Source organism: Sturnus vulgaris, chromosome 4 (assembly GCF_052056855.1).
Source record: "Sturnus vulgaris isolate bStuVul1 chromosome 4, bStuVul1.hap1, whole genome shotgun sequence".
In the NCBI taxonomy this organism is placed as follows: domain Eukaryota; kingdom Metazoa; phylum Chordata; class Aves; order Passeriformes; family Sturnidae; genus Sturnus; species Sturnus vulgaris.
In genome coordinates, this window is record NC_142246.1 from 2,559,666 (window position 1) to 2,579,361 (window position 19,696).

The 19,696-nt window shown below is 52.9% G+C and overlaps 2 protein-coding genes across 2 annotated transcripts; both read left to right on the forward strand.

Annotated features, from left to right (window-relative positions):
* The first annotated feature begins 898 nt into the window (after positions 1 to 898).
* On the forward strand, positions 899 to 17,170 carry UBOX5 (U-box domain containing 5). Its single transcript, XM_014876233.2, has 5 exons — positions 899 to 975; positions 9,592 to 9,688; positions 10,847 to 12,023; positions 14,344 to 14,505; positions 16,343 to 17,170. The coding sequence occupies exons 2-5, from the start codon at positions 9,635 to 9,637 to the stop codon at positions 16,555 to 16,557; spliced, it is 1,608 nt and encodes a 535-aa protein (XP_014731719.1). The 5' UTR covers positions 899 to 975; positions 9,592 to 9,634; the 3' UTR covers positions 16,558 to 17,170.
* FASTKD5 (FASTK mitochondrial RNA regulator 5) lies at positions 913 to 7,573 on the forward strand. The gene is made up of 2 exons (XM_014876232.2): positions 913 to 975; positions 4,965 to 7,573. Exon 2 carries the CDS (start codon positions 5,004 to 5,006, stop codon positions 7,365 to 7,367), a length of 2,364 nt encoding a protein of 787 aa, XP_014731718.2. The 5' UTR covers positions 913 to 975; positions 4,965 to 5,003; the 3' UTR covers positions 7,368 to 7,573.
* Positions 17,171 to 19,696: the final 2,526 nt, after the last annotated feature.

Genomic DNA, 19,696 nt, shown 5'->3' on the forward strand with positions numbered 1-19,696 from the left:
CCATGAGTTCCCTCAGGTTTAAAGCCTGAGGTGTCGCCAGCCAGCGTGGCTCTCCTCCAAACCCCTGTGGCCTCCTGACAATGGGATTTCCTCACTTGCCAGAGGATAAAAGCCTGATCTGAAGGAAGAGGTGGACAGGAAGTAAACCTGGTAGAAATATCAGGAAGGAACACAAGTGCTAAGTAAGGCTTAAGGCAATATTTAAATAGTTTGCCAGTGCTGAAAGCCTGCAGTGGACAGGAGAAAGATTTCGGGGAACAGTGGAGTCGTGATTATCGGAAATACTCAAAATCTGTGTGGACACAGCCCTGGCCAACAGGGCCAGGCCTCCACAGGTGCAGAGTGAGCTGAATGCCCCAATTCTCTTAGGATAGCAGCAGTGACGAGTGTGAGCTCAGACACGAGCCTCCCACACACGCCAATCACCACCTCAACCCACACCAGCCATGGGGCCGCTGCCTCCTTGGGGACACAAAAGGACATCCCTAGATGTGCAGGTAGCCAGCGGGTTTCTGCAGCCAAGAAAAGTTTCCTGTAACCACACAGTCACAGAGACATGGAATGCTTTGGGCTGGAAGGGACCTCAAAGACCATCGAATCCAACCCCCTGCCATAATTAGGGACAATTTCCACTAGCCCAGGTGGCTCCAAAGCGCCGTCCAACCTGGCCTGGGACACTGCCAGAGATCCAGGAGCAGCCACAGCTCCTCTGGCTGGTCCCAAGCTCGGGTGCTGCGGGGCGGTCACGATGCTCCAGAGCCACCCCGGGACCGCCATGGCGGCGCCCACGTGACTCCGCGCTGTCACGTGACACAAGACCGGGCGGGGCCACGCCGCGCGCCACTGGCGCCACCCGCCGGCCGCGTGCGCGCGCGCTGTGAGCCGGAAGTGGCGTCACCGGCGCGCGACCGGAAGCGGCGGGAGGAGGCGAAGGGGGCAGGAGGAGGCGGCGGCGGCGGCGCCGGAGCGGCCCCGGTGAGTCCCGGCCCTTTCTCTTTCCCGTGCTCCTGCCTCTTCTCATCCCCGTTCTCCTTCCTTTTCCCTTGTCCCCGTCCTCTGCCCGAGCCACCCCCTCAGCCGGCGTGGTCGCCCTCGTCCTGCCCTGGGCTGCACTGCCCCATATCCATGTATGTATATATGTGTATATATACATCTGTGTGTGTATATTTATATTTATGTATGATGTGTCCGTAGGTACAGCCGTAGGGGTGACTAGCGGGATTGGGGCTTCCGGCCCTGTCCCCGGTGCTGCCCTGGAGCCCCAGAGGATGGAATTGAACGGAAATGTGCGAGGGCTGGAGCCCCTCTGCTCTGGAGCCAGGCTGGGGGAGCTGGGGGAGCTCACCTGGAGAACAGAAGGCTCCGGGGAGAGCTCAGAGCCCCTTCCAGAGCCTAAAGGGGCTCCAGGAGAGCTGGAGAGGGACTGGGGACAAGGGATGGAGGGACAGGACACAGGGAATGGCTCCCACTGCCAGAAGGCAGGGATGGGTGGGATATTGGGAAGGAATTGTTCTCTGTGAGGGTGCTGAGGCCCTGGCACAGGGTGCCCAGAGCAGCTGTGGCTGCCCCTGGATCCCTGGAAGTGTCCAAGGCCAGGCTGGATGGGGCTTGGAGCACCCTGGGACAGTGGAAGGTGTCCTTCCCCATGGCAGGGGTTGGAATCTTTAAGTTCCTTCCCACCTAAACCATTCTGTTATCTCAAAAAAAGAAAGAAAAAGCACAAACAAACCAAAAAGTGACAATTTTGTGCTCTGACATCATAACCTATTGGGGCAATAAAATCTCTTTTCTGTTGCTCTCCTCTCCAGCCCAGGCACAGGAGTTAGGCTGTTGGCCAGAAGGAGCTGGTTTATCCCCAAGATTTCATACCTTGATCATTCCTCACACATCCTGAGAGAATTCCCTCTGCCCTTTGGCTGTCGCTGGAAGCACAGGCTGGGCTGAGGGGTTTCTCAAAGCCCCTCTGAGTGTTCCAGAGGGAGCAGAAGCCCTGACAGCATTTTGGGATGCAGCAACATCCTCTTCCACAGGAGTCCCTGGGGTGGGTGACATCCTTTTGGCAATGTTCTTTTCCAGGTGTTTAGTGATGCTCAGCTGTGACACTTAAATTTCCATGCCTGAGCAGCTCCTCTAAGGGCATTCCCAGCGTGCAGGGCCCAGCTCCAGAACTCCTTGGAGCTGCTGGAAGTGAAAATTCTGGAGAGACCTGCCCAGAGGTGGGAAGGAGTTTGGCTGTGTTGGGATATGAAGTGGGAGGAGGAAGGAAGGAAGGCCAATTGCTCAAGGTGAAGAGAGGCAAATCCAGGGAAAGTGTGGGTGGAGTTGGAAGAGAAATGAGATGGAAACTGGAAGGATCACAAAGATTTGGGCCGGGGGTGGGTGAAATCATGGAGGAATCACTTGGAGCAGCCCATTGCCCTTGAAGGTGCTTGGAACTGTCTTGTCCCATCCCAGCCTCGCTCTGCTGTTCATGGTCTTCTCTTTTTTTGCTGGATTTGGAGCAAAGGAAGAGAGAAGCAATCTCTCCTCTGCCTGGATTCCCAAATGTGTCACAGCTCCACAGTCAATCCGTGGAGGATATTCTTAGCAGCACGCGGCGCTCGCCTTCGGAGCCTTCACCAGGGCTTTGATTCCCTGACTTTGAAGTGGGGCTCTTGTTGCTGGGAGGGGTTCTGGAAGCAGCAGTGCTGGATTTCCTGGGGAGTATCACCTTTCACAGCAGAGAGGAGTTGGTTTATATAAATAACGTGGGGTTTGCTAACAGAAAAATAGATAATGGCACTCAAAAGTCGAGTCAGACAAGGAAATCTCTGGGAAAGCTTCTCCTGGATAAACCTTCTCTTGATCAAGATGAGTTTTGGGGTTTGATGCAGCCCCTCTAATGGTCCAAGCTCTGCAAGGTGCTGGAGGAGATGTTGGAGGGAATTTCTCCTTCCCCCAGGCAGGTGCAGTCTGTCCCCTTGTCCCCTGTCTCCAGCATCTGTGCCCACTTCAGGCTGGGCACCACAGCCACTGGAGCCAGGAATGATCATTTTATCAGACATTCCTTTGAGCTGAACAGGAGAGCTTTCAAATCCAGCTCTTGGCTTGGGTTTCCCTGTCCACCTTCTGAGGAGGCTTTTCCTTTCCCTGCTTCCCAGACAGGCAGGAAGGAGCAGAGTCTCTCCTGCCTGGCACGATTTGACTTCTCATGCTGGGATGGGACAGTCCCGGCCTTGAAACAGCCTGGGGTCTGTGGGACAGAGCCTGATCTGCTCCTGGAACTGCCTCAGGGTGTTTGGAGATACAGATAAGGTGCCCGGTGGGCTCTTGAGCAGCTCACAGTATTTACTGATCATCCTTAAAACACAGTGGCCTCTCTTGTACCCTCCTCCTTGCAGGGCTCTCCCCACAGATCCTCATTTCAGTTTGCCTTTCCTTCCCCCCAGCCTCCCTAGAGCCTCTTGGTCTCCAGCCCAGTTGTTTTTTTCACCTCTCTGCTGGGGTGATTTCTCTTCCAGCAGCTTCTCCTCCCTCTTTGGCTGGTGTTTGCTGCTTCCAAGCTCTGTCCATGGAGCAGAGGATGTGAGATGTCCTCATCTGCTTCAGTGGAGCAGGTTTCCCAGAGAAGCAGGGGATGTCCCATTCCTGGAAGTGTGCAAGGCCAGGTTGAACAGGGCTTGGAGCAACCTGGGATGGTGGCAGGTGTCCCTGGATCATGGGAGATGTGGGAATCCCTACACACCAAAGAAATCCAGTTTATGCTCAGCCAGAGCTGCATGTGAGCCCCCATTCCACTGTCCTGCTCCCACACCCCAAACCCACCTCTTCTGCCCCAAAATGGCCATTTTGCTGCTGCAAAACTGAGTTTGCCTGCACTGATCTCACATCTTGCTCCATCCCTCATCAGGAAGCCGTGGATACAAGCAGAGCTCCAAGGGGTGGCCACGAGGATTTATTTCCCCATGTGGGGAGCACAAAGTGTATTGCAGTGGCAGCATCTCTGCCAGGCTTTGGCTTTCCTGGTTGCCCAGCTCCCTGTGGTACTGAGGGATTTTAAGGAAGTGGGATGGATATTTGGGTGGGGTAAGAATTTGAGAGAAAAATGTGACCTGGTGCTTTATTATTTTAATCACTCTCTGAATTGTGGAACACAGGGCTGGTTTGGCAGCACCCAGCTGGACTCCTACAGATTTCTCATCCTCACCCTCTGAGCTGTAGCTGCTTCAGACAGGAGTTAGGAAGGCACCAGCCATTTTTAAGCCTCCTCTATCTTAAAACTTTGGGAAGTGCTCTCAGATCTGAAGCTTAAAGCTCTGTTTCCTCCCTGGTTCTCAGCCTGGGATGTAGCATCATGTAATGATTTGTGTACTTCTCCCCTGCTCTTCCCCCACTCGACTGTGGCTGCATTTCTTCATTTCTCCAACCTCCATCTGCAGGTTCTGGGCCAGTTTTCACTCTCTGCACTGGTTCTGTGGAGACTTTGCTCCACATCCTGTCTCTAGGTGCAAAGGGCAGTGTGGCACCCTGGATATTTGGACAACTTCTCAGGTGGTGGTCAGTGATTCAGACCACAATGACCAAAGCAGCAGAATGCTCTGTCTGAGCCCATAAAGCCTCTTGAAGCTGCAGCTCTTCTGCAAAAACATGTTTTCGTTGTTCAGAATGAAGGAAAAGCAGCTTGGGTCTCTTAAAAATGAAAAAACTATTTTTTTTATTGACTCTCCTAGTCTGTGCCAGGTGTTTTGTGTCTGCTGAGTAGCAGGTCATGTCTGGCTGCCTTCTGCTCCAACCCCAGGTCACCTGGGTGCTCATCCTGAGCTGCCTTTGCATGAGGTGACATTCCGTAGTGGCTTTACAGGGACCCAGCTGCCCTGGCCAGGGGAGGCACCGGCGCCACCTCCCTTTGGGTAACGTAAAGGATTGATTAAAACGTGCTGCCTGTGGGGTGGAGGCCACTCACTCTCCATCTGCCCTTTTTGCAGTACCTGGAAGCAGCTCTGAGCCCCAGTAAGTTGAGATCCATGGCTACGGTGCTAATGTGCCGAAGATTGCCCAGGCTGAGCAGGGTGACAGCGTTTTCGACCACAGCTGAGCGTGGAAGCAGCAAAAGCAAGAAGGGAAAGCGAGATAAGCCAGGAGCAGCCAAGACTGGGACTGAATCTGGGGCTACAATCCAGCTGCTGAAGCCACAGGACTACAGAGTGTTGTACAATCCAGCTGCCTATGCCAAAGGCAGGGCTGGCTCCCAGCAGCACGAGGATAGGGACAGCAGCCAGGTGCTTGGTGACACGTTCACCAGTCCTGGCACCACACAGACATTCCCCACTGCCTCTTCCCAAGCTTTGCCACCTGTCAGGAATGCCCTGCCCAAGCCCAAGTCCAGCACGCTCCTGGAGCAGACCATCCTGGCCACACTGTACAAGGAGGAAGCAGAGAAGGGAAAACGGGAAATGCACGACTCCAAGGAGGACCCCCGCATGTTCCAGAAGGGGAGGCCTGAGTACAGATCTCTCAGTTGTGCCACCTCTGAGCCAGCACAGACCCTCCCTGCAGAGGAAGGGGACTCGATTTTACAGAGTGTGGCCGGGCGTGAGGCCAGCCCAGGAATTCTCTCGGATTATTTCCTCAGGCTGAGCCGTTTGCCGGCGGAGCGACGCGCGGCTCTGCTGTCCGATCCCAGGTTCGGCGCCCTGTGTCACCGTGCTGTCACTGCCATCAGGCTGTTCAGCACCCCAGATCTCATCCACATTTTAAAGGCTTGTGTCCCTTTGGCCATGCCAGCCTCCCACCCCCTGCTCAACGCGTTTGAGGCCGAGTTCTGCCGGCGGGCGTGGGACATGAGCCTGGAGCAGCTGCTGCTGGTGGCGGATTGCTGGCGCTGCCTGGACCGCAGCGTGCCCTCCTACCTGGGCATTCTCTTCAGCTATGCCAACCTGCACTGGAGGGACCTCACCTTGCCCCAGTTTGTGCAGCTCCTTTACATCATCGGGGAAGGCCGGAGGTCGCCCGCAGACTTGGAGCAGAAAGTGGAGAGCACGATCCTGAAGCACTTGGACGCCTTCACCTTGGAGGAGCTGGGTACCATCTGCTTGGGGCTCTTCAAGTCCCTCAGTGGGATTTCTGACCATGTCATGAGGAGAATTGCAGACAGAGTGTCCCTGCAGATGGAGGACATGAGCACCTACGCCTTGGTGAACGTGCTCAAGATGCTGCGCTACACCCGCATGGACCACGTGCCCCTCATGAGGGAGCTCGGGAAGGTGATTCCTGCTCGGATCCCTGCAACAAACATCCAGGGCATCATGCACATCACTCTTGCCTATTCATCCCTGCACTTCTTTGACGAGGATGTTTTGGCTGCTGTAGCCACCTCATTGCCTTCCAAGGTGTCCTACTGCCGGAGCAAGGATGCTGCCAAATTCCTGTGGTCATTTGGCTGCCTGGACTATGAACCTCCCAACGAGGAGGAGTTTTACTCCAGCCTGATAAAGCAGTTGCATGCAAAACTCCATGAGTTTAGCAAGTTTCCAGAGCATCTCCTCACTGCTCTGCTTGGCCTGGCATTTGTCAGACGCTTCCCAGAGGACCTGATAGACTTTGCTTTGAGGGAGGAGTTTGTCCAGAAAACCAGAGGTAGCAAATATGAGCTCAGCAAGGACCTGTTCACCCTTGGGAAGAGCGTTGAAATTGAGTGCCCGACCTACCAAGGCAGCCTCCTCTCACCTCAGCTTTGTCAGCAGTTCACTGAGATGGCTTCAAGCTTTGCAGAGCAGGAAATCTACGTCAGGCCTGAAATCATGGAAGCCACATCCCTCCTCGAGAGCATGTTGGGAGGCCCTGAGTATGTGAAGAACCACATGATCCTGCCCCACACCAGGTCCAGCGACCTGGAGGTGCGTTTGGCCACGGATGGACATCCCATCCCTTTCAACTTCAAGGCTCCTGTGACAGCCAAGAAGCTGAAAGACATGGGAGTCAGTCTGACAGATGATTTAATGTCTCAGCTCATACAGGGGAGGGCTCATAACCAGAGTCCCACAGAAGTGGGAAATGAAGCCAGACAGGACAGAGGGCATGCAGCAGGAACACTGTTATTGGGTGGAGCCCTCACTGCAGGTGCCACTGAGCCTAAACCAGAGTGCTGGCAGCCTCGGGAAGTGAGGCTGGCACTGCAGGTGTCCAACAGGAACCACTTCTGCTACGGCTCCAAGAGGCTGCTGGGGCTGCACTGCCTGAAGCGGCGGCAGCTGCGGCTGCTGGGCTACGTGGTGGTGGAGATTCCCTTCTGGGAATGGTTCCCTCTGCTCAAACGCACGCGCTCCGAGAAGCTCAGCTACCTCCACTACAAAGTGTTCTGCCCAGGACTCCTCACCAGGGCTGGCTAGTGGGGGCAAGGGCTTGGCCAGAGCCTCCCCAGAGCATCTCCGTGCCTGGGTGCTGGCTGAAATGGTCTCTGGGTGGTGGCTCCGTTTTTGGCAGGTGATCTGTGCGTGGCCGTTTCTGCTCTGGTGACATCTGCACTTCCCGTGCTCTCCTTTTGTACCTGGATCCTCAAATGCTTCCACCATAAATAAAACCTACTAATGACTCATTTTTTCTCTGTGATTGCTTCTTTCTCCGCCCTAAATGAGAGTGCTGGGGTTTGGTGCCTCTGTGAGAGCAGGAGCAGAGGATATTTAGTCATGAGGCTGAGCTGGGTGCCAGGAACACACACAGTTTGTGTTTCCATCCCTATGGGGCTGGGGCTGAGGGCAAAACCCGGATTTCTCCTTAGGATGGAACATGGATACTGAGTGGGACTGAGGGTTGGGGTGCTCTGATCTCAGGATATTCATTTCCTGCTCTAAGGACTTTATTTGGTGTCCACCATGCACATTCTTTATGGCATCAGCTCTGTAATCCCACATAGGACACGAGGAGGAGTTGTGGTGACAAACTCCAGACAGTCTGTTTTAAAATTCTGTGTCCAAAACCACTGAGGATTTTTTTCAGGTCTGTGTTTCACTGCCTCAGTCCAAAGATCTTGGTTCACCTTAGGGAAGGCACACACTGAAGAGAGAGTAAAAAAAAGCCCAGCCATGGGTAAAAGCAACTGAGTGACTCAACTTTTGCCATGAGATTTGTAGCAGTCTTTCAGCAGAAGGGAGTGCAGTGGCTTAGAAATGCAGAATAATCCATTTTCTTACTGAGGTATTGAGACTGGAAAAATTAACCTGAGTTAAGTCTCACAGGGTCACAAGCAGGTAGGAGAAAATCCTATAAAATACCCATACAGAGCTCCTCATGTTGCAGGAAAAATCTTCAGCCCAGGAAAGAGAGGAGAGAGAAAAGGGGGAGAATCTTGAGTTTTCCCATGGAAGGGAGCAAGGACAGTTGGTTTGCCACATTTCATAACACCAGTGCTGAGGGCCAAGTGAATTTACCACTTGGTAAATTCATTTTGGTTCAAAATGAGCCAAAAAGAGCAGTTTTGAGGCCCAGTCTCCTACAAGATTTGAGTGCCAAAAGTCAGACCAGTTTAAACAGTTGCCCACTGGCAATCCAGTTCTGGAAACTTCTCAGACTCAGAAAGCCAGGAAAATAGTGTTGGAGGAGAGTTGGTGTGTGCTTGTCCTGCTCCTTGAGGGGCAGGAATTGCTCCTGATGTCTGCCAGACCAAATTTTGGGATAGAAGTGCTGCTCACCTGGCTGTTCCTCTTGGAAGGTTCACACCTGCTGCATTCAAGGCATTGTACCCAAGCTCTGCTCTCTGCAGGAGTGAATTCTGTGTGGGCTTGGGTTTTATTCATGGGATTTGTGCCTTGAATTCCACCTTTCTCCTTGCAGATGCAGCACAGAGAGCTCATTAACTCTGCCTTTCCAACGTGCCCCCAGAAGGACAATTTCATCTGGGCTGAACCAACAGATCAGTGGAAAATCATTAAAGAGCTGCTTGTTCTTGAAGGAGGCAGCAAGTCCCTGATTTGCAAGGTTGCCCAGGGCAGTGACATTTGAAAGCTGGGGTTAACATGAGGTTAAAGCTCTCACCTCACAGATAATTTAATTCTTAAAAGGGATCTGAGAGAGCCAATTCCAGTCACTTTTTTATTCAATGGAAAAAAAGAAGGTGTGTTCACTTGAGTTTCTTTGATGAATGCTGGCAGAAGAATTTGCTGTTCAGATCCCAAACATCTCCTTCAGAGCTATTCCGTGCCCTCTGCTCCCTTGGAGTTTTTTAACACCAATTATTAATATTTGTGGTTAATCTTCACTCCCTGTGACAGCCTCGTGGGCTGTGCTGGTGCTTTTTTACACCTACAAAACTCCTGCATCTTTGATAAACCTTCAGATCTAATTGCTGGTCTGTCCATAGGTGGTTTTAGTTAAAATAGCCATTTTCTTTTTGCTTTTTCTCCACAGCTTCACTAATTAATATTATATTAATGTGATTTTGTTTCTCTCAGTCTCATCTCTCCACTACATTTATTTGGGTTTGTATTAGCATCACCTCCTGGACTCAGATCTGAGGTGCATTTTAGGAATTCCCAAGCCTGTAACTCACCCAAAACACGAGATCCTTTCACTGCTCACGGATATTCACTTCCTTTGTTTTTAATTTCTTTTTCCAAGCTGACTCTGATGCTCAGCAAGTGACCTCTCTCCAGCTGCCAAGATGGTGATAAATGTCTGTCTCCCACAGTTCAAGCCAAGAATTCACTGCAACAAGGTAAAAGAGTGATGTGGGGGGTTTTGGGGAGTGGGAGAGATGGAGGGATTAGGTGGAATTGTCCTGGGATGGGGGAATTTTGTTCACTGTTCCTCTGGGATGATCAGCATCACTGCTCTGATGTGGCACACACTAAATATTGAAGGGAAAAGCCCTAATTTTGCAGGATCTCAGAACCAGACAGCATCATGTGCTTCCAGATACAAATTCTTTGACTTGAGATCCCTTTTTCCTGCAATATTCCAGCTTTCCCTCTGCCCTTTAGAACACACAGCTCTGGATAATGTTTGCTGAAGTTACTTTTCAAATATTTCTGGTTTCACTCAGCACATCAGAATCTCCTTAAAACTCAGTTTTCATTCAAATCTATTTTTTAATTGTAAGTTTCCACACCAACTCACCCCAAAATCCAGGACAACCTTGGCTTTGTAAATACTGTGCTGCAAAAGCAGCAATGCTGGAATTTTTTATGGAGAGACCCAGCCGTGCCACAGAGGTTTGGTGTGATTGTTGTGATCAAGATGATATTAACCAGGTAGAATAAACAGATTTTCCTTGCTTTTCTTTGTCCATTCAGCAAGTGCTGCAGATTTCTCAGGGCCTGGGGCTCCCAGGAATTGACCCAGCCTGCCCAGGAGCAGGGCAGAGAGTAGGATTGGATGTTCTAAACCAGACCCAGCCTGGTTTGATGGATTTCCCTCAGGGATGCCTGGAGTGGCTCCCAGAGGCTGATTGATATCTAGAGTTCCTCTGGGATCCTGTAACTGTGATTCCAGGTGCATTTCCACATGGATAAGTAGGCACAAAGGAAATCAGGGAGACTGAAAGAGGAGATTCTCATCTTCCCCACACTCATCCTCTGCTCCCAGCCACCCTCTCCTCCTTGACTTATTTCACTGACCCAGCCAAAACCACGAATTATCCCTAATTTTCCACTCTTCCAGCAGTTGTCAGATCTGCACATGGTGGCAGAGGGTGCAGGAAGAGGGGCTGGGAGTGGGTCTGCTCTGCCTGACAGCAGGGATCTGAGCTGCACAGAAACCTCAGCCTTGACTCCTGCTTGATGTCATGCTGGGAATCTGTGGAGGTGCTTGTGAAATCGGGGCTTCCCTGTATTTCTTTGCTCCAAACTGAGCCCGTTTTTGTGCTGGCACACAGATCTCTGCCGATGGCTACGAGGTGGAGAACCTGATCTCCGAAGACCTCGCCAGGAGGAACCGCGGCTTCCGCAGCGAGTACTTCATCAAACCTCCAGTGCACGTCACCATCTCCTTCCCCTTCAACGTGGAGATCTGCAGGATCAACATTGACATCTCCTCTGGGGGCTACCAGACCTTCTCTGGGCTGGAAGTTTACACCTCTACCTCATGCAACAAAACCTCTTGGCAGAGCCCCGAGGGGCAGTGCTCAGGTCTGGCCGGGCAGCCTGTGTCGGACAAGGACACCTTCACCCTGGTGGGCAAAGCTGTCTTAAAAAATCAGAGCAAAGTGACTTTTGGCCACAGAGGCTTCAAGCCGAGGCCTCCCTTCCATCAGATGGAAAATGTCTTCTCCTACCCCGGCTCGGTGTCCCAAGACCTGTGGAACAAAGGGCCGGCCTCGCTCAGCAACGTGTCCCACCTAAAAATCTGCATCACCCACGTGGCCGGGGGGGGCCTGCCCAGCATCAAGAGGCTGGAGGTGTGGGGACAACCTGCCAAGTCCTGCCCACAGGAGGTGATCGAGGGCGTCTTCCAGGTGGCCTCGCAGTTCCTGGCCCAGGATGTCAGCAGCCTCAAGCCAGAGCTCTGGACACCGATGGAGAGCGACTGCGTCCCCTTCAGTGCCAACGAGCAGCAGACCCTGCACAAGCTGGTGGATGTCGTCCAAGACATCCCTGAAGAATTCCTGGACCCCATCACTCTGGAGATCATGACTTTACCCATGCTCCTGCCCTCTGGGAAAGTGATTGACCAGAGCACTCTGGAGAAATGCAACCGGAGCGAGGCGTCCTGGGGCCGGGTTCCCAGCGATCCCTTCACGGGCGTGGCCTTCAGCCAGCACTCACAGCCCCTACCTCACCCCACCCTCAAGGCCAGGATAGACCACTTCCTGCTGCAGCACAGCATCCCTGGCACCAACCTGCTGGGCAGGGCTCACGCCTCGGAGAGCCTGGTGCCCTCCTCCATCACCATGTCTTCTCTGAAAAGGAAAATGGACTGCATGGATCAGGGCTCCCTGCAACCGCCCTATTTTTCTGCTACAAACTTACTTGTCACGGCTACCTCAGAGAACAGTGCTAAAAAAATGAAAACTGACAGTGACTCCCACTTGATCCAGATGGACTGTTCCACAGGTATCGTGGCTCCCCAGGTCACCTCTGTTCCTTGAGTGCTGGGACAGCCCCAGGCTGGGGTTTCAAACCAGGACAAATCCAGTGCAAGTTCCCATCACACCTCTAGAAAGCCTCCAGGCTGTGTTTGGCTGCTGATGGGTGTGGTGGAGCTGGGTCGTTTCATCTACCTCCAGCGTTCTCTGTTCAGTGTTTCCCAGCCCTTCTTTGCTCAGGTCACCCTGTTCCCCTTTTAGTTTGGATTTCCTTTCTCTTCCTTCCATGTGGAAGGAATATTTTTCTCACCGTCCTGGTTTGAGGTTTATCCAGGGGGATCCTTCAAAAACAAATTTCCTGGGAAGGAAATGTCTGGTGGTGCAGTGGTGATGGCACAGGGAATCCTGGCTCATTGTGAGGAGGAAGGGAATGGGACACAATGTCCCAGGAATGGGACACAAAACAAACCACAGCAAGGGAATTGCATGGAGGAGGGACAGCTCAGCCTGCACAGAATTTGCAGGTGGTTAAAGCAGAAAACCTGGTAGAAGCTAAATTAGACAAGAAATGTGACTTGTGGCTGCAGGAGAAGGGAATGGGTGCTGGTTTCCCTTCATCCATCCTTTTCTCAGTGATGTGGTAGCAGCACTGCTGGGAATGCAAAATGTCCTCCAAATTTGGAGAAAAGGAGGCTCGGGTGGGACCTTGCTGTTCTCAGCAGCTCCCTGAAAGGAGGGTGGAGCCAGGTGGGGGTCGGGCTCTGCTCCCAGGGAACAGCGACAGGAGGGAACAAGGGTTGCACCAGGGGAGGGTTAGGTTGGATATTGGGAACAATTCTTTCCCAGAAAGGGATGTCCAGCCCTGGCACAGCTGGCCAGAGCAGTGCTGGAGTCCCCATCCCTGGAGGGATTTAAAGCTGTGTGGATGTGGCACCTGGGGACAGAGGTGTGGGTATTCAGGTGTGTGGGTATTTTGTGGTTGGCTCTCTAGGCAGGTAAGCCCAGTGTCCTGGTCTGTGACATGTCAAAAGGTGACCCAGAGCTGCTGGGACCTGTCAGTGCCTTCACCCTTCTCCTAGTCTGCCCAAAAACATTTTGAGGACAAAGCTCAGGTGGCTGTTTGATCTTAAACAAATTCTTTGGTTGAAAATAATCGATGTCAGGTGGTACCAGGAGCAGCAGGGAGAAGTCAGACTGCACATTTCTGCTCTGATCCCTCAGCCTAGAGCTCATTCCCAGTTTTAGGAGGAATCTTTGGTTGTTCTGGCTGTGGAGGTGTGTGACAGCTCCCACCAGGATGTGCCCCAGCCCCACAGGAGCAGGAGCTGCCCTGTGAGACACTCCCGGGGCAGCCGTGTCCATACATAAATAAAAGCAGAGTGCTCAGCCCACGGAGCTCGTGCTTCACTGGATCATCAGCCTTGATTGGTGAAGCAAATGTGCAGCACCAATTGTGAGCTCTTCCTCTGGGAGGTGGATTTAACAGAATTAGTGATGCAGACAACATGCTCTTAATGCTTCATCTTAATTAGTGCCGTCGGTGCTGCACAGGGCAGCCCTGCAGGGAGGGTCCAGCCCTCGCCCTGTGGCTCAGAACTGGGACAGAGGGGGGAAAAACAAGTCCTGCAGATTTTATTAATGGTTGAAATGCTCTCTGTGAGCTGCATGGAGCAAGGCTGGGAGCACTGGGCTGGGATCCTCGGGAGCTGGATGAGAGTGCCTGGGATTTCAAGGAGAAGCAACTTCCTGGGTTATTTGGAGTTTTGCCCTTTTTCAGTCCTGCAGACTTCTACAACTCCATGAAAGGAGGGTGCAGCCAGGTGGGGTCAGGCTCTGATCCCAGGGAACAAGAGGAAATGGTGTGCCAGGAGAGGTTTAGGGTGGATATTAGGGAAAATTCCTACATGGAAAGGGTTCCCAGCACAGGCTGCCCATCCCTGAAGGTATTGAAAAGCCATGTGGCACTTGGGGACATGATTTAGTGGTGGCCTTGGCAGTGCTGGGATAAGAGTTGGACTTGATCTTGGAAGACTTTTCCAACCTAAATGGTTCTGATCCTGTGTAATTTGGCTCTGGGACACCACACGAATGGTGCTAATCCATAGGACTTCTCATCTCCAGGGCCCAAAGGAGACCTCCACCCCAAACCCCAGCCCCTCGGTGGGGAAAAGACACCTCAACAAAACAAACAGCAGGGCTCCTAGAATCCTCCAAGGTTCAAAGCCAAGGCAGTGTTTGCATCATAGATTCTTTTTCCTAGCATCTGCTTCTCCATCTTTTTCTTGTCTTTGCAGACCTGGTCTCTGATTTTCCCTTGGCAAACCTGGTCTCTGATTTTCCCTTTGCAGATCTGGTGTCCCACGAGCAGAAGCTGTCAGAGAGCCTGGACACTGCCCTGACCTCAGCTCTCAGCTCCATGCCCTCCTTCACAGCCAAGCTGATGAAGAGCCAGCAGCAGGCTCCAGGAGAGGGGGGCTGCAGCAGTTCCTGGAGTGTGGGCACAGTCCTTGGTGAGCAACAGGTGCCTCTGGATCACCTTTGGGGGCTGGGGCTGGATTAACAGGAAGTGTTGTTCAGACTCCAGAATTCATATATTGCATATAAAAATATGACATTGTCTCCCAGCAAGCTTTACTTCACAATCCTTTCCTCTATCTCAGCAGTTTTGCTGGTTTGGTTCCCCCTGAGGCAGATTAGACCTTGCTGACCCCCAAAATGTGTGGGATGTTGTCCATGCCCAGGGTTAGAGCAGACTGGCATCACTCCTGTGATTTTCCCTTGTTCTTGGCTGTCTGTGCTGCCCAAGGATGATGTGGGATGTGTTGTGCTTGGACAGAGTGCTCAGCCTGCTCCAGCTTAGCTCAGACTGTTCTCAGAGCTCTGCAGTTTGGGATGAGTGGTTCACTGTTGCCTTTGAGCTGCATGGAGCAAGCTGGGGAGCTGCCACGTGGGTGGGGAATGAATCTGGTGTGCAGATGCTGCAGGAGAGGTGTAAATCCAGAAAATACTGTGGCCTTCCAGTGCTTAAAAGGGCCTTGGGAAAAAGAGGGAGAGTCACTTTTTATACAGACAGATAATGGCTGGACAAGGGGGAATGTTTGTCAGCTAAAAGAGGAGGGTGAGATTGGATATTGGGAAGAAATCCCTCCTTGTGAGGGTGCTGAGGCCCTGGCACAGGCTGCCCAGAGAAGCTGTGGCTGCCCCTGGATCCCTGAAGGTGTCCAAGGCCAGGTTGGACAGGGCTTAGAGCACCCTGGGCTAGTGGAAGGTGTCCCTGCCCATGGCAGGAGGGTGGAATGGGATGGGCTTTATGGTCCCTTCCAACCCAAACCATTCCATGATTCTTTGGCACCCAGCCCTTAGCAGGAACAGGTCACAGCAGCAACATCCCAGGCCAGACAGCCGTGTGTGTGCCCAGAATCCCATCAGGACTGGGTGTGCATAATCCAGGTTACCAAGCCCTGGCTGTTTGCAGCCCACCTGCTGCCCAGCCACTCATCCAGCTGTCTGTGCATTCCCAAAATTATCCCTTTGGGCTGCAGGGAAGCACTGAACCTTCAGATGTCCCTCCACATCTCCTGGCTTCTCTTCCCCTGGGTGAGACTCTGCCAGCCCATGGCTGAGAAAGGATTTCAGGGGTGATCCAGGGCTGTGTCCATCTGTCCATGTCTCTTTTTCCCTCTCCCTTGCCAAACAGCTTTTGCTGTTTCACAGTGACATTCAGCTCTTGAGCTTTTTCCTGTCCCCTCTAAAATTGCTGCTGTTTGAGAGCAATGGGTGGTGTGTGACAGGAATGCAAAGTGACACCTCAGCTGTTCCACTTGGGAATCGCTGCTTTCCATCCGGTGGGAAGAGCAGGAGGGGAATGATTTAGTCCCAGTAAAAGTGAAAAGCCCTTTTTTACAGTCATCTGGCCTCAATTAGAAGCCTGACAGTGCAAGTGCTGATGTGATCCATCCCTTTCTGAGCACGCCCTGCCCTGGAAGCTGGACCATTCCCTTTCCTTGTGGTCATGGCAGGGAATTGGCACGGTCCTGAGTCACAGCTGTGCCCTGACTCTGCAGGACTGGCACAGAAGGGGTGACCCAGCCTGGACTTCTCACACTCCCTGCTTCATCCACTTCTCTTGTCCCTTTGTTTTACACTCTGAATACCAGGAGAGGTTTAGGCTGGACATGAGGAGGGATTTCTTCACAGCAAAGGTGATCAGACATTAGAAGGGACTGCCCAGAGAGGTGATGGAATCACCAGGAACGACTGGACACGGTGGTGTCGGGTCACAGGCTGGACTCAACAATCTCTGCAGTATTTTTCCAACCTGCTGATTCTGTGATTCTGGATTTGCAGAGCACGGCAGGAGCAGCCAGACCCAGGGATGTGCTTCTTGTGGCAAATCCTTCTCCTGCTACTTCAAGGCAGAGCCCGTGTACCAGCTCCCCTGCGGGCACCTCGTGTGCCGGCCCTGCCTGGCCGAGCGCCAGAAGGCTCCAGCGTCCCCCATCCACTGCGGGAGCTGCAAGAGGGTGGCAGCCACGCAGGATGTCAGGAGGGTTCACTTCTGACCCCCTGGGCTGCCAGGAGGACGAGAAGGAGCTGCTGCTGTGCCCCGAGTCCGCAGGGATCCGCCCGAGGAGCCGCCGGGAGAGCCGGAGAGTGGAGAGGACTCGGTCTTGTGCTTACAGAGCAGGGGGGGTGGGGGGTTAGAGCACAGTGCCAGAGCCTGAGGATGACAAAAGCCATAGCTTCTTTATCAAGGAATATGTATTTATCCAGGACTGGTCTCCAGCACTGCCCCGGGGCTCAGAGGTTTAGCACAGGTGCCTTTCGGACCAGCTCAGCTTCCCCCGCGAGTTCACGCCACGTTTGACCAGCAGCCACCCGGTTGTGGAGCAGGTAAAGTCCTTGTGAGTGACAACACACACACACAAAGCCCCCTCTGGCTTCCTCCCCCTTCCCCACCTCACCCTCCCCTCCCTGCTGGGAGCGTGTCTCTCATCCTGGAACCACCAGTGAGAGGCCGTGCTTGAGGTGAGGAGCTGGCAGTGATCTCCCCCTGCTCATCCAGACTCTTGTAGAAAAGCCATCCCATCCCACCCTCTCGGTTTATGTCGTGTGACCAGCCCAGCTCCTGGCTGGCTGATAGACATTTAAGCCTTAATAAAATGTTTAAAGTCAGGTTCTCTCTCTCTCTGGCTCCTAATTGGTCTCATCCTGAGGTTTAATGATGTCGTGGAGTGAATCTCTTGGCAGAGGAGGAAATAAATGGGCTGGGAAAAGCCAAACCAGCACGGAGGAGCTGCAGACCAGGGGTTCAGAGGGGTTGTGGCAGCAGCCACTTGCATCACAGGGATGAGACTCAGACCTGCACCCATGGGGGCTTCAGAGAGCTGCTGTGACATCAGCGGGTTTGTCACCTCTACAACCCCCTGCTGGTGCCACTTAATTGATGTTCTGGGCCATAACGAGCCTCCAGCTGACTCAGCTCACCTTGGTCACACCTTTATTTGCTCTCAAAAGGCACCTGAGTGTTCTGGCACGGGAAGGAGCTGCTCATCCACTGGAACACAGCTTTGTGCTGGCCCCACGCTGATCCTGCTCCCTGTCTGCGTCAGCAGGAGTTACAACCTGTCTCCATTCTCAGCAAAAATAGAAAATCACACATCTTAAAATAATATACTTAGAAAACAGGCACAAAATTCCTAAAAACCCCACGATTCAGAGGCAGTAAATCCACTCCATTGCAGTGGTGGTGTCGTGTTTGCAGTGATTCAGCTCTCACACCTCCCCGAGGGAAGGGGGGAGGATGGATGGCTGCCTCTGGATCCCCAGAGCTAGCAAAGCTTGGGTGCTTCCAAAGCCACCACTTCTGACAAGCTTCTCCAGTGTGGTGTCCTGCCAGTGGGCAGTGATCCGGGTGGGACACATCTCCCAAATTATCTCCAGGTTCCCCTCGTTCTGCAGGGAGGGGCAGGAGCCACAGGGAGCAGGGGTTGGAAGGAAGGGGTGGTGTTGGGACATCAGAGCAGGGCTCATCTCCACCTCCCAACAGGTTCTCAGAGCTTTCATCCCCCAATTTCTCCTCCTTAACCCTCTGGGACCCTTGGCAGCACATTTCACCCACTGTGTCCCCACTTGCAGGGGATCCAGGGATGAGTTTCCCTCTGCACCCACATCTTGGAGCTCAGGGAAGAACCACCTGCCCCAGCTGGGTGTGAGACCCCTGATCCTGGAACCCTTGTGGGCAGCAGGGACCCTCTCTGCACCCCAAGGTGGTGGGTGACACAGAGCCAGGAATTTCCAGGGCTTCCTCTGCCTGGACCCACAGCAATCCCTCCCACGTGGATGCCACCAGCACGTTTATTCCCAGATCCAAGCCTGTCTTCTCCCTGGGGGCTGGGGAATGCAATTGATTGCAGCCTGAGCAATTTCCTCTAATGCTGTCCTTCAAGCATTTTTTGGATAAATCCATCCCTTGTTGGTCAGTGACCTCCCAGTGTGACATCCACATCCCAGCAGGATGGATTGGCCATGGAAATGATCAAAGCAGTGCCCCAGCCGATCTCGACGTTGGCTCTGCTGCCTTTAAAGAGGCATCAAAGTTGTTTTCCAGCTGTCAGGGAAGCACAGGAGCATCTTTATCTGTGATGTGAGGGGAGGAGGTGCAGGATCCTGTAGCCATGGAAAGGGGTTTTAACCCTTTAAGTGCAGCGGGAATAAAATGCACAGCTACATGGTCATCTTTCATGACAGGAAAGAGAGAGCCAAGTTTATTCAGAAACACACTTGGCTTTATAGCATGACTGCAACTCCAAGAGTAGAGAAAAGGTGATTGGTTCAGAGAGAAGACACCCCATTGCCAGGGCCTGGTCCACACCACAACAGGTGTTCTATCTTGTTATTAATTCCTTTTTATTTTGACCAAATGATTACCCTGAGAGAAATTCTCCCTAGCCTTGAGCTGGACCAGCTTATGGACTGGGAACAGAGCTGAAAAGCTCCAGCCTGGAATATTTTTCAGGCTGTAATTTTCTTACTTTCTCAATGTGTGTCCCACAGGATCCCCCTCCCCACCACCCCTCAGCCACGGGGCCACGGTGACAGTGACAGATCCATTGGAGGAGCATTAGAGCTCCCAGGCAGGAGCAGGGAGCTCTCCCTTGCCCTCTCCATGGGACATCTTCAAAAATTTCTCCTTCCCTGCTGCATCCTCCTGTAGCCACAGCAAAGGCAGGAAATGCACAAATCAGTGAAATTCATCCCATTTTCCAACATCCTCTGATTTATGCTGATTGAATGTTGTCACTCTCATTTATCCTGGTTCAACTTTGGCCCTGGGAGCTGTGTGTGCTGCAGCCAAGCTCCAGCACCTCCATCCCTTCTCCTGCCTCCCAAAGGGCTCTCACAAACCTCGCTGGGGGCTCCGGAGCTAACGAAGCTCCTGCTGTTAATGAAGGAAGGGGAAGATTCAGATTGGATATTAGGGAAGATTTATTCGTGGACAGGATGGTCAGACACTGGCCCGGCTGCCCAGGGCAGTGCAGGAGTCCCCATCCCTGGAGGGATTTAAAAGCCAAGTGGATGTGGCACCTGGGGACATGGATTATTGGTGGCTTTGGCAGTGCTAGAGGAGTGGTTGGACTCAATGATCTTGGAGAGCTTTTCCAGCCTCAAATATTCCATGATCTCCGTGGCAGAGCCCCT

Bases quoted from the DNA above. Each gene is read 5' to 3' on its own strand.
- FASTKD5 (XM_014876232.2), top strand. From the start codon at position 5,004: ATGGCTACGGTGCTAATGTGCCGAAGATTGCCCAGGCTGAGCAGGGTG.
- UBOX5 (XM_014876233.2), top strand. From the start codon at position 9,635: ATGGTGATAAATGTCTGTCTCCCACAGTTCAAGCCAAGAATTCACTGC. The intron at 12,024-14,343 runs GTATCGTGGCTC...TTCCCTTTGCAG, and splicing joins CCAGATGGACTGTTCCACAG to ATCTGGTGTCCCACGAGCAG. The intron at 14,506-16,342 runs GTGAGCAACAGG...CTGGATTTGCAG, and splicing joins GAGTGTGGGCACAGTCCTTG to AGCACGGCAGGAGCAGCCAG.